Source organism: Poecilia formosa, unplaced genomic scaffold (assembly GCF_000485575.1).
Source record: "Poecilia formosa unplaced genomic scaffold, Poecilia_formosa-5.1.2 Scaffold16, whole genome shotgun sequence".
Taxonomy (NCBI): Eukaryota; Metazoa; Chordata; class Actinopteri; order Cyprinodontiformes; family Poeciliidae; genus Poecilia; species Poecilia formosa.
Genome location: NW_006799955.1, coordinates 3,130,337 through 3,144,184, shown reverse-complemented (window position 1 = coordinate 3,144,184; position 13,848 = coordinate 3,130,337). Strand labels below are relative to the sequence as shown.

At 38.1% G+C, this 13,848-nt stretch overlaps 1 protein-coding gene and 1 long non-coding RNA gene across 3 annotated transcripts in view; both read right to left on the bottom strand.

Annotated features, from left to right (window-relative positions):
• The window catches only part of agps (alkylglycerone phosphate synthase), a 46,422-nt gene extending 39,462 nt beyond the window's left edge, over positions 1-6,960 (bottom strand). For both annotated transcript variants that reach the window (XR_001661441.1, XM_007546517.2), the window contains exons 1-2: positions 6,670-6,960; positions 719-808 (exon numbers count right to left, since the gene is read on the bottom strand). Coding sequence is in view for 1 of the 2 variants with exons in the window: in XM_007546517.2 (XP_007546579.1) it covers positions 719-808; positions 6,670-6,866 (287 nt within the window). In the remaining variant the exon portion in view is untranslated. The remainder of the gene's footprint in view (positions 1-718; positions 809-6,669) is intronic.
• A 1,690-nt stretch (positions 6,961-8,650) lies between these two features.
• On the bottom strand, positions 8,651-10,703 carry LOC107835629 (uncharacterized). Its single transcript, XR_001661442.1, has 2 exons — positions 10,275-10,703; positions 8,651-9,578 (listed from the first exon to the last, which is right to left on the bottom strand). It is a non-coding gene; the product is annotated as an uncharacterized LOC107835629 (long non-coding RNA).
• Between the last annotated feature and the right edge of the window lie 3,145 nt (positions 10,704-13,848).

The following is a 13,848-nucleotide window of genomic DNA, read 5'->3' as shown; positions in this document are numbered from 1 at the left end:
TGTGTAAATATTTTTGCAACAGGTCATAAGTAGGTGGATAGGAGAAGAAGTGGACGTGCTTCGACAGCAGGAAAGGAGAAATGCAACATCCTGTTTAGATAATAACGAAGGTACGTCTTTGTGTATGCAATTCTAGTTCTGTGTTCTGTTTCTGCCTGGAAAAAACAAAAGATGTCCGTGTTGACCACAAAAACAAGAAGCTGCTCAACTTCTGCCAACACTGCGGAAGGCACGTAGACTTTTGAATACGTTATTTTCTACTCTAAACATTTGGAATAAACAGAGTTCATTCCTGACCGCTTCCATCCAGTTAAACTGGTACTCTGTTCCTTCTGTACCTGTAAATTAAATATTTTCACCCAATACCAAATGACTGGCGACTGAACAGGGTGAAAGGTCGCTCCTGTTAATGAGCAACAGTTTGGGAAGGCTGAAGAATCACAACTGATAACCTTCTCAAATGACAATGAGCCGTTTAAATGCCAACCACTAGGTGGCAGAAGCACCACGCTGTTGTGAGAGAAGGAGGAACTTGATTAATTTCACAAGCTGAGTTCAAAGCTGGGACTGTGAAAGAGATCACTGCATAGCTTCGGCTTTAAGTCACACACAGACAAAAGGAAGCTTAAAAAAATGTGAATAAAGTCAACAAACATGGCTCTCTGAGTCACAAACTGATAAGAATGATCAGAGGAAAGGACTTTATTTTCCATTTTACCTGTTCCCAGTAAATTCAGCTTGGCCTTTTTTGTTGAAGAGGAATCTGGAGTCGCTGTATCCCCAGCCGTTCCATTTCATAATCTCCTGCCTGTGGAAAAATAAATATTGGAACAGGTTTGTAAAGCCACTCGTCCTCTTTAGCTTGGTCTAGAAGTATCGGAGCAGATTATATTGAAAGAAAAAAACAAAACACAAGTGACGGTTATTTTCAGGTACCTTAACCTGTCAAAACCTTTGCATGTTATTATTTAATCTTCAACCTTTTAAATAATTAATGGATCCATACATTTCTGTCAAGCATCTCCCCTTCTAAACAAAAAGGACAAATAACTCTGTTCATGCTCTGAATCTCTATTTTGACAACAGAAAAACCCTAATTCTTTGTGTCGAACTAAGGAAATATTACACTCTTGGAAATTTAGTGAAAACTTCTCCATTCATCTAAAAACAAGGCCGTCTAGGAGCCACTTTATTAGTGGAGGAGGCTGCATCTGGCAGGCGGGCAAACATTTTATATCCTCTGGGTGCCTATCAAACCAAAAATATTTTGCACACTGCTTTATAAAAGCACAATACCAAGGAAACACATCAAAACAGAAAATCCAGCTACAGAAAGAGCTGTCTGAGTTGTAAGTTGGGATGAGTTGGTCCTGACAATGAGGTTATGCAAAGTTTGGGTTTCATAAGTGCTCAAATCTTTCGTCATGGTGCTTCTAAGAAGAAAATGATGACTCTACACGCTACACACTACTGAGGAACCAAAACTTTCTACAGCTGCTTAGAGCAAAGAGTAACACAAAAAGTGCCTCTCTTCCACAAGTGCACTGCCACTCAGCTGGCTGAAATAAGGCTGCAACAGTTCAACCATGATGATAAAAATAGATCCAGCTGTTCAAAAACACTGAAACAGTGGAAACAATAAAACAAATAACACAGTCAGTGTGGAGTGCCATAAATTACCGTTATCATGTTAAAGCAGTTTTGAAACTGCAAGTGCCATTTCTGTGAAGCTGATAACTTCAGTCTGAATAGCTGCGCAGATATCTGAAATAACTGACCAGATATAATTGAAATGCAATAATCAAAACCATTATCGTGGCAGAAGTCTGAACAACTATTGTTTTAAGTCCTAACAAAAAGCCAATAGATGATTCTTAATTAGAGTAAATAATGTGATTTTAGTATTTTCATTTGTGGTTGTTATAGTGCGTGAACCTAATGCCTATTCATTAAGCATTTCTTTTTAATATGTCTGCCTTTTTGACCTAAACTTATCAGAAACTCCTCCATCTCCGTCTTGTTTTCCCCCAAGTACGAAGTTCTTCTTACTCTACATTCTTCACAGTATAAAAAGTAACCATGAAGGGTTGAGACAGATGTTTATCTTTTGAGGTAAACATCAATTTATTTCCATGTGGAGGTGATGCTTCACTGCAGACACGTCAAGCTCAAGGTCCACAGCTCACGAGTTTATCTGGGCCACCAGATTAAACAGAAACCACTTAAAACTAATCTTAAATCCCAGAAGGCACTGGAACATGAAGCACGCTAAAATATTAACTCTAATCCTTATGATTTTAGCAAAGGATTCCCCCAAAACCTGAAGATTTAGGCAATGTACTGAAAAATGACAGAAAAAGGAGCGAAAACGTATGAGAGGGAGGTTATTTGTCACTGCTTGTCTTGTTCATGTAGCTTTTTGCCAAAACTGAAGCTGAAGGAAATTTAGCAGAACCTTCTCAGCCAACCATTCAAGGCCATTATGAAGTGAGTTTACAGAAATCCAAAAATCAGCCACAGTGTAGCTGTGTAACTCTTTGCACTGCAGAGTTTTAGTGTAATTACCTTTATACTGTACGAAAAGATGGCAGAAGAAATGGTTGTTTTAGATTTTTATTCTACTATTTTTACTATTTAACTAGTAAACTTTGGAGAAACGTCAGTTCACATTTCGGACAGATTACTTTGGCACGGGTCATCTGATACACAGCTTTGTTTGTGAAAAAAAAACGGATTGCTGCAGTCAAAACAAGTTGACGCCATCACAAAACTATAAAGATTAATTAGCTCTAGAAATGCAAAGTTGATGTGTAGAACGTTGCTCAAAATATTCATTAATGCACCTTATCCCTCTTAAGCAAATGAAATGAAACTGAACTTAAAAATCCATACCGTTGGTTAATGCATCTGGATCAAAAATAATGTTTCAGTATCTAGTGACTAGTGGAAATGGGGATTTTTCAGCTTTTGACCAATCAATGCCAGTCAAGAGAAAATGGGTTTATTCTGATCCTTGCCTGGACGATTGCTGTATTTCTAATTAGCTCAGCTACTGTTTGGTGTCTTTTGCTACTTTGCATGCGTTTCCAATTATAAAATGCAGACATAAAGTTAACTGATAATTCTGTCCAAGCTAATGAAGCCAAAGAAACTCTGAGCTCTGAAAGCTGCGTTTGTGTGCCTCTGCCAAAACGTTGGGTCGTAGCTGTGTAGTAACCAATAAGCAAGTTTATGTCACATGGCTCTGTAACTTGAGATGTGAACTCAAGTTTTCTTCTTGAAGTTTATGCACCCCATCCCTCACTAAAATGTTTCCCACGGTTTGTTGTTTCTAAGCCGTAAAAAAATAAATAAATAAATAAAATGGATGCCAGGTGTTGTGCTGTTAATGACAAAACAAAAAGAAGAGTAATTAATCATTAGATACAACATGAAGGAAAGTTAACAAATGGGGCTCAGCATGAGCATCTGGCAGAAGGATCCTTTCCAAGGTACTTCTCAGTGCTTTCCTTTGCACCTTAAGTCTAAGCTGCACCAAAATCAAACTACCACTTCCTTCATCTACCAGGTTTACTGTAACATAGTTCAGTTCAAGCAAGTCGTTGTTCTTAAATTCCTATGTCTGCCTTCAGCTTTTGACTTTGGCAAAGGAAGCATCCCATTAACATTGCATCAGTGGACGTTGCAGTGCCTGAAGCATGCACTCACAGAGCAAGCACACCCTGCAATTCAGCATTGCTTTAGCTTGAAAGCATCCAAGTAGCAATGCAAGAACAGTCTGAGTAAGGATAGAGCTCAAAACATATTGTACGATCGCAGAGAGGTATTTGGTTATGCAAAAGTCAAAGAGGAAAGATTATATCCCACACCTGCTTCGTGGACCTGAACACACCGTTAACAGTTGCGGCTCTGACCACTCATCATCTGCATTCATTTTAGGTTAACTTTAGTTACGCACGTGAAGCCATCATTCATGTTGATGGCATAGTCACACAACAAAAGACATTTTTAATAAGATTCAAAAAGATGAATTTGGGTGAAAATTTGACATGAATTTTAAATTTCACCTATTTCAATGCTTGTCAAAATTCTACACAGAGCTCAAATTCATAACCTCCACTAATATTTGCTTTAAAATGTCCGTTAGCTCATTGCAGAGAAACCACACCCTGTGTGTAACCATCAACAAGCTCCTGTCATAACAAGTTACGGGTATAGATATTTTACCACTCTTCCTTTCATAAGGGTTAAAGCTCATTAAACATTTTTTTTAAGCCATGGAGCTGGCTTTTAAACATTGTTCATAGACTTTCAAAACAGTTTAGATATGGGTAATAATAGAGGCGTTGAGATAACCTGGCTTCTCCCTTCCGAAACAAGTTTGGATGTGTTTGGGGTTGTGGTGGTGTTGAAACACACCAGTGTTAAAACCGCCTCCTACTTGTTGATTCAACATGAATATGGAGGTACCCCACCAAAAGTTTAGAATTTTGCTCTATAAGCCAATTTTATTTTTATGTTCAGTATTTTTATTTTATCTTAGAAGTAACAGAAGATCCCAAACAGGTACTGTTTGCCACCAGTTAGAACAGGAGTCTCAAACTGCAGTCCTCGAGGGCCGGAGTCCTGCATCTTTTAAATGTCTTTCTGCTTCAGCACACCTGGCTCCGACGGTAGCTGATGAGCTCAGTAGAGCATGACTGTATGGAAGTGAGTCAGCTTCATCATGTAATTCAAGTGTGTAGGACAAGGGACAGATGTAAAGGTGGCAGGACTCTGGCAGTTTGCGAGCACTGGGTTAAGGTCAATGTTCAGAAATACACACACCAATTGAATAGATCAATCCCACCCATTTTGTGCATCACTGAAACAGGCCCTTAGCATGATGCTGCCACCACTATTCGTGACCATTGTTCTTATATTTGAAAGCCTCACCGTATGGTCCTGTTACTGTCACCAAAACAGCTCAATCTTTTTTCTCCAGTGGCCAATTAAGTAATTCACCAATTTTATAAAAAAAATAAAATAAAATAAAAAAAAAGTCACAATTTTTCAGTTAGATATTTGAAAATTTAAAACAACTGGGTATTCCAATAAGACACCGTTTCAAAACACCCAGCAAAAATCAGCCTGGGATATAAAAGACGTTAACATTAAGCCCGAGGAAAGGTCTTGAAATCAAAATTTTTGAGAACTAAGCTCAAAAATGATGTCCAAGCCAAGAAACAAATCGATTTAAACTATCCGGCCACATCATGCCGGATGTTTGGAACCTGGTTGGTGACTTTAAAAGTGGTTTCTCTGAAACTTTCTAATACTTGTGCAAATAATAGTGAGGCCTATGTATAAGGAGTGGGAGATGGATAGACAGATTGGAGTGGCGTCTTAAATGGTGCAGGCCCTGTACCAGTCTGTAGGAGCTGGCCCAAGTGGGTGGACAGCAGGAAGCCTGGGCTTCCCTGCTTACCCTGCTGCCATTGACCCAACCCTGGATTAACCGGAAGATAATTGATGAATGGATCAATGAATGGATGTGTATACATTTCAGCTTGTATGAATATATTTTGGCTTATGTTGATTTGAGAATATCTGGATTACTAAAATTTGTAGAGTCAATGTGAAATAAACTGAAGATGTATCATTATTCCATCCTGAATAACTTAAATGCCTCACTAAAGCTTGACACAATGTCAAGGCTTAACAAAATATTGTTTTTAAAGAAACATATCAGCACTAATGAACAAATATTTAATCAAATTATGTCACAGTCAAGCTATCGCAGAGTAAAAACAGATAAGGATGAAGACATAATATTGTAAAAACAATTATCAGTTTCATGTGGGTCACAACATGATGACAGTACTCTACCAAGGCCAATCCATGACATTTTGGAGTCACAATCATTATCCTAAACTAACACTAGATGTCAGCATATAGTGGAGCCATTTCCTCAGCAGAAACGCAGCTGATAATAGGTTGAAAGTCAGGCCACCACCAGCCCTGGCCAATCAGATCATTGGAGAGGACCAAAGTTTTTGACATTCATCTGAGCGATATGTTTTCACCGGTTCTCTACATAAAACCTAATTATTGCAGACATACTTTACAACAAACATTTATAAAGTACCCAATAACTTAACACAAAACAAATCCCGTAGCTAGTCCTAAATTATTTGAATACAATAAAAAGACAACAAGTTTACTAAAGTAACTGGCTCAATGAGAGACCAGTTGGGGGGGTTTAAGTGGCACTCCGCCTTCTAGTTTCGTAATGTTTGCTATCTCGGGAGCTAAACATGGAATAAGCTGTTATGTCAACATTTACCACAGGCTTGAACAACTTTGCTGACTCCGAGGGAGTCTCACATGACAAATTAAACCATATAATAAGCTCATGGAGAGTTTACACCAAACTCCAAGCCGCACCCACTCACTAGCAAATGAATGGCTCATCTGTGGTAGAAACGCGTTAGCCTAGCCTATCAAGCTAACTTATATCCGCTTTATCAATATTCGTCAGCCTTATTTAAGTCCAGAGAGGAAGAGTGCATCAGTCTGTGGCTACGCGATGCACATTTAGGTCTTGTCTAGCATCTTAATTAAACTAAACAGCAAGCAAAAGCTAAGAAGGATGGACAGTAGCTGGACCGCTCCATCACAGCCTTGTACCTCCTCCTAGGCACCGTCCTCCCCTCGCCCCTGTCACTGGTGTTGACATTCGGTTTGCTCCCCTGGGCTTTGCAGTCCACGGCTAGGAGGGCCGCATTACGGTCTGTGGGTCTCTGTAGATGCCCGGCGATAACGCTTAGTCTGTGCCGTGCTGTTTGATGCCTGCTGGACTCGTCTCCGCTGCTGTTGGACGCCATGCTGCTTCCGTGTTGTGGAGGGAGGGAACTGATCTCACGGAGCTCGCCTGTCAGAGGTCAGCGCAGAGAAAGTGTGCTGCCTTCACATCATGCAGGAAATGTCGCTTTCATGCCACAATGTTTACATTGGCATGGTATTTAAAGGTACATTCAAAAAAAATTATTATTTCAGATTTTCAAGCTTTCAGGCAGCAGTTATAATGAATAAACGCGGCAACATGTTACTGTTTTTACAACTAGGAGCAACTGATTAGTATCTACTCCAAATCCCAGAGGAGTTGAACAGGAGGCTTCATTGATGCCGAGCAGAATCAAAAAGAGAGAGGAGAAAGTTCAAACCAACTCTTCCATCAGTCATAATGAGAAAGGATCAGATCCCTGACTTCAACTTCTCTCTGTCCTGCTTTCCAGCTATACAGAGATAAATACATTTAAAGAGGAGTGGTAATAGCAAATGAGGTGGATTAGCAGTGCTTGTCAACAACTGATGGTTTCATTCTGTGCAGCATTGTCCTCATTGCTCAAATATTGATCTGTTAGCATGTTTTGACAGTCATGAGACTGTCATACATCAACAATGTCCTCTTAAAATTTGTTGCAAGACTGACCACCATTGTAGATCCATCCTCGCCACAACATCCCACAATGACTATTTGAAGATACTTGGAAGATGTGTTGCTGCAACATTTAATTTCCCTTTGGCTTGAAGTATTTTTTTAATTGAGCTGAAGTGAATCCATATATTTAAATGTTTATGACGTAAAGACGATATATTTCAAACCTCTGAATATTGTTAATTAGAAAGTTTTTGTCTCAGGTCTAACTAAAATTAATTTTAAAAAAATTACAATTACAGAAATGTTATCTTACATGGAAAAAAACAGCTTACTTGTTAACCAGCTGACAGTTCTCACAAGTACAGTGGATGCAAAAAGTTATTGCTGAATGACTGTAAACAGATAAATCTCTCAAGAATGGAAGATTGAGTGGAAGGGAAAAGTATGGCAGAAAATTGTGCGCAATGAACGGGGATAACGGGTTTGGCTTACAAAGCAAAGTCAGTTCTTAAAGAGTCACCACAAACAGATGTAATAGCAGTATGGGCTACAGCTGTGCTATTCATTGGGCTAGGTCAGTGAACAACATGCACAGATAAGTAAAACTCTTGTTTTGCTGTACTTGCTTGTCCATTTTGAGTTTCTGATATAAAGGGCGGTATAAAACTCGGCCAGTAAATTTTTATTTTATTAGTAGTGTTATTTTTAAAATGTTTAAAGATAAAGGCCTTTCAGCATTTAATATTTTACTTTTCATAATGAAACAAAGCAAAGATAAACAAAAAAAAAAAAACATTGAATAGTATGTTTGTAACTTTGATGTTGGAAACGACACAATAACTTTTTTAAATAAATTTAGATGATTACCAATATATTCAAATAATAATATAAATATTGTTATATAGTAATTTGACAAAATGGACTATGTAAAGGACTTGGATCATTATCTACGCAGGACCAGTTCCTCAGTTTTCACCAAGGATTCTTTTAAACAGGACCAAATATATTACTTTTTACTTAAGCTTTTCCATGAAGGCAAATAATTATTTTGTTTCAGTTTTAAATCTCATTTATTTTAATTAAGTGTTTTTTTCTATGTTACATTCTTATTTTAATGTCTCTTGTGTTTTGAGTGTAAATAAAGCACTTTGAATTGTCCGATGCTATAGTTATAATTTTAATGAGAGTCCAATTTACCTCATAAAACTGTAAGTATTTGTAAATATGTTTTTTTTTTAGATGCATTTAATTTGGGAAGAGATACTATACATAACAGAAATTCTATTGTGCCTGTAATTACTGCAGCTGCCAAAATAAAAGAGTTACAATTTAGGGCTTCTCCTCTTCCAAGCAACAGTTTCCTCACAGATGTAAAACTAACACTTTGTTTAAATAGCAAACGAGACAGACCATTGAAGGCACCATTTCCCAGCATGCCTTGCTTACTTATTACCGGTTGAAAATGCTCCACAGACTGTGGAGACTGGAATTTCTATTACAGCCAGTTTGCAGATGTCAAGGTGTTTTACTCAAGATTAACTCAGTTTAAATAGATAATATTTCTGGACACAATTATCGGGAGTGTAAATGGAAACTGACACGTATAATACTCGATTATGGAAATAAAGTCCTAATCAAACCCAATAAATCTGCATTTATTTGACTTGGTTCAGAATCATTACATTCTGAAACATGTGGCAGAACTGTTTACCTTTCTGCCTCACCTCCCCTCGGTCACCTGAGCAGCATGATTAGTATTTCCATATGGTACCTTCCCTCTCCTTTAAATAATACTTTAACATAAGCTTATAGTATTTAAGTGCTAAAACACACATGAAAAGACAGCACAGCACCACCCCAACTCTCCATAAAAAAATAAGACTCAGAACACAAAAAAAGACATAAAACATTAGGGAAAACTTTAATAAATCAACACGTAAAACAAACAAACACGCTATGTTAGACTGGAAAGTGAAATGTCCAAATGTTTGCAGATGCATTCACTCCCAAAACAAAGTTCTGTAATGCACTGACTGCAGGCAGTTAGAGTCTGAGTGTATCACAGAACTTTATTTGGAAAGCCACAGCAGTGCCACCTCACAGGTTTGTCCTTGTGTGGAACCTTAGTTTCCTCGCTACTAGGTGCTCCTTCAACCTGCAGGTAAATAAAAAAAGAAAAGAAAAGAAAAGAAAAAACATAGTAATGCTGAACAGCCATGTTGACTGTCCTGTGTAATTTGTGACGAAATATGGAGTAAAATGTAGCTGGAGAAGCAGGGCCTGCGGAGCATAGCTGCAATGTGGCTACCCTATGGACACATACATACACACATGCAGTGATGGCAGACAGGTTTTATCTTTTTACAGAAATAAGTTATCTAAACATAGTTTTAGTTTGCACAATTTTCATCAAGGCCCCTCATTGATAAAGCGCCTCAGGCTTGAACATTTGGGTGGTTGCAAACTTAACATCTGCACAATCTCTACACTGGCATGTATGATTCAAATTTTAAGAGCCTGCTTATGTCTTTCTCATTATTATTAGATTCTTGCGTATCCGCAGCTCAACCTGTTGAGCTTCACCAACTTTCAACACTAAAGAAAAGCCACTGAAAATGAGCTATTCCCCAAACAATATAGACAGAGGAAGAAAAATGGGCTGAAGAAGGTCAAGAGTATCAAGTTGTTTCAGTTTGAGTGTAGTTAGGAGACTTATCAGCTGGCAGCAACTTCAGTTATGCAAAAATGATATCATAGAACAAACAGCAGAATGTCTCAACCAGAAATCATGGCAATGATTTCCAAAGTATGTGATGCAGTAAATTTGTTAGTTCTGCAAGCAATACTGTACCTGAAATAGGTAGACGTCAGGAACCAGCTGCAATCCAACACGAGGTGGTCTAGATCAGCTCATAAAAAAAAAAAAAAAAAAAGCTAAGAAAACTGAAAACGAGCTGAGGACATTGCAGGCCATAGCTACAGATTCACTGCATGCAAAGCCCCCTTTTTCAGAGCGGTAAATGACCGAGTGTGGACTTGCAGCGCTCTGATCCTAAGGTGACTACCTCCGCTTTTACCTTTTCTTCCCCCAGTGCTGTGCTGAGCAGTTCACTATATGCAGCTGGAAGAATGTCGACGTGGAGCTGCCAAACGTGAACGCGACTTCAGGAGCGCGCACCACACAGACCGAGAGGAGAGAAGAGGAGGGAAGGAGAGGGGGTGGGGGGTGCTTTTTTTTTCTTTCTTTTTTTTTAGGGTAATTTCACGCAGCCGCGCAGCGAGCTGCACTTTAGTGAGAAGTTTTTTTTTTTGTTTTTTTTTTTTTTTTACAGATGAATGCTAAATCCAGGACTGAGTCCCTCTTTTTACCCAGGCATGTTTCAGAAGCCTGTTATTTATTTGAGTGCCTTTCGGTCTCACTTCTTACATGGATGAATCAGGAAAAACTGAGATGCAAATAACAGATTTTTTTGTTTTTGTTTTGTATGTTTAATTATTATTTGTATAACATCCTTATAATTTCTGGAATGTGGAGCATGAGGCAGGTAACTAAGGCAAGACGAGTAATTTTATTTGGTATAAGGGGAAAACAACAAAGAAAGGTTATAACATCACAAAGTGACTGGTTTGACATATTTATTTTACAGTGGTAGTGGATGAATTTATTTACAAATGCAAAATATAATTTTAACGTGTGAAATGTAAAATATAGCCAACAACTATAAGTGGCAGTTAAGAAGTATTCATGGTTCTTGAACTTCTACATATTTTCTCATGTTACAACAATACATTTCAGTGTATTTCACTTGATTTGTATGTGATAAACAAACACAAAGTGGAGCACAGCTGTGTAGTAGAGGTAGAATAATATATGATGTCCAGATGTTTTACAAATACAAATCTAAAAACCTTCACTTCCGTATTCAGTCTCCCCAAATTATTACTTTGTAAAATCACTTTTTAGTGCAAATCCAGCAACAAAGATTTGGGCAGGCTATTTATTTAGCAGTTTGGCACATTGGACAGAGAGCATCTGATTTTTCAGATCTTGCCACAGACTCTCAAACCAATTCAAGTAACTACTTTGACTTGTTCATTTTAATACAAGAATATGCTTCCGTTTTAGTTCCATGTGAATGTAGTTTTATTGCCTCTAGCAAGTTTTCTTCCAGGATTGTTTTGTGTTTAGCTCAATTTATTTTCCCTTCAGCTCTGACCAGCTTCCTGGTCACTGCTCAGGAAAAGCATCCCCGCAGCATGACGCTGTCACCACCATATTCCACTGTGGGAATGGGGTGTTCGGGATTTTACTCTTTGGCCACATGTAGCATTTTTGGCATCCAAAACATTCAATCTTGGTCACATCTAATCAGATGTTTACATTTTATGCAGTCTTTTCATGGCTTTCCATAACCATTTTCTTCTTGTAACTCTTCATTAGATGTCATATTTCTGATGTGCACAACTAATAGTTGCCATGTAAATTCCTCCTACCTGAGCTGTGGGTCTCTGTGGCCCCTTATGAGTCACTATTGGCCTCTTGTCTTTTTCATGCTCTTTCTGGCAGTTTAAGTGAATGTCTGCCATACTCTTTCCATTTTCAGATGATGAAATTAACAGTGCTTTGTGAAAAGTTCATATGTGTTCAATCCAGCCTTCAGTTGTCTGTACAGTGGTACCTATCTCCAGTGGTCATTGGGTGAGGAGCGCAGCCTTCGCTACTCCTGGACGAGCATGTACCGACAGTGAACAATCCCTTGCATTGTGTCGTTGACTTTGCAGCAATCCCTCACACTGAGTATGCGTATAGCGACAGCAGAGAGAAAAACTCTCCTTAAACAGGAAGAAACCTCAAACAGAAACTGGCTCATTGTGAGTGGCCATCTGCCACCACTGATAGGAGGTTTGAGAAGACAGACACACACAAAAGAAAGCAGAAGCACTGATCCAGAAGTACTTTGTGTGTTAAAAAAAAAGTAAAAAAGTCAATGGCAGTAGTAACTCCTTTACTGGCTTAATTTAGGGTAAAGCACAGTTAAACAGATAAGCTCTTACCATGTTTTCAAGTCTATAGAATGAAAGAGAATATGTAAAGTTAGTTGCAGTAAAAGTTCAGCCAACAGCCGAAGAGAGAAACAAGGTTAGGGACTAAAAGACAGAGCCAAGTGCATCAGCTAACGAAGGAGAACACTGGGTTGTTGGCAGCATTAGCTCAGCTGATGCCCTCCTTCGGGGAGGCGTCACAGGGAAACAGATCAGCAGACCAAGTGGAGTTTCTTTGAAGAAAAAAACAAACAAAGAGGACATAAAGTTAAAAGTTGCTATAATAGCAAATAATCCAACACTGGAGAGTACAGAAGCAGAAGCAGAGTGAGTAAAAGTGGCCATTGTGTTTTTTTGGTATTCATGATGCTGATGTTTACAATCTAAAATGTCATCTTTGTCCCAAGTCCAACTAAATCGAGCTTGTTTAAAGCCAAAACTGTTACATGACCTTAGGAAAAAACACAACGTACAATTTCTCAAAAAGAATCTACGTAAGGAAATGTGTTGCAGTTTTGAAGAACTACAATCTTTAACAGTAAGGATTAATGTCTAAAAATAAATGGGCAAGTCATCAAACACGTCTCAGAAGTAGAGTATCTTGGGTTCATGCTGCAGTTTCACTTAATAATAACAAGAATGTCAAGATGTTGAGCAGAGTTGCAAAAGCAAACTTGCATACATTCAGACTGATCAGGAACTATCTACCATTTCATGCCGTTAACATGTTCAGCAATATTCTTTCTCATTTTATTTACCGCGTAACATGCAACCTGCAATAATCATGAAATGTAGAATGATATATGATCTGCTGTTTCAGTTATTAGATGCTGTGCTCACAGTGTGTCACTGTTACCTTCTTTTCTTTTCTTTTCTCTTTTGTATTTATGGTCAGGCTCCTTGGGTGCTTAGTGATCTAGTAGTTCCGCTTAGTGGAGCATCAAGTTGTAATTGTAAAGCACCTCTTACGCACTACTTCTCCTGGCTCAAACAGCTTTATCATACAAGAATGGGACACATGGGGCTCCTTCCCACCAGAGTGAACTGTGAACTGTGACTGGTATCCTTTTAAATAATAATAAATAAAAAAAAACAGCATCAATCATTGAATGATTTCTATCTTTTCCTGTTTTGATTTGGTACTGTGTTTATTATTATCATAAGCACTATCATTTTTTTTATGTTCAGATTTGTTTTATTTTTGTCTTTTAAAGCTTTTTAAAACAATAATTTTATGTTAATGTAACCAAATACTGAAATAAGATAAAAAAGGTTCCTATACTTTTTCAAGGTAAAACAAATCCATACCTTTTCAAATTCCAGAGGAAGTGAGGTAGGAAAGAAAGCAGGAAATAAATAAGGAAGGAAGGAACAAAGAAAGG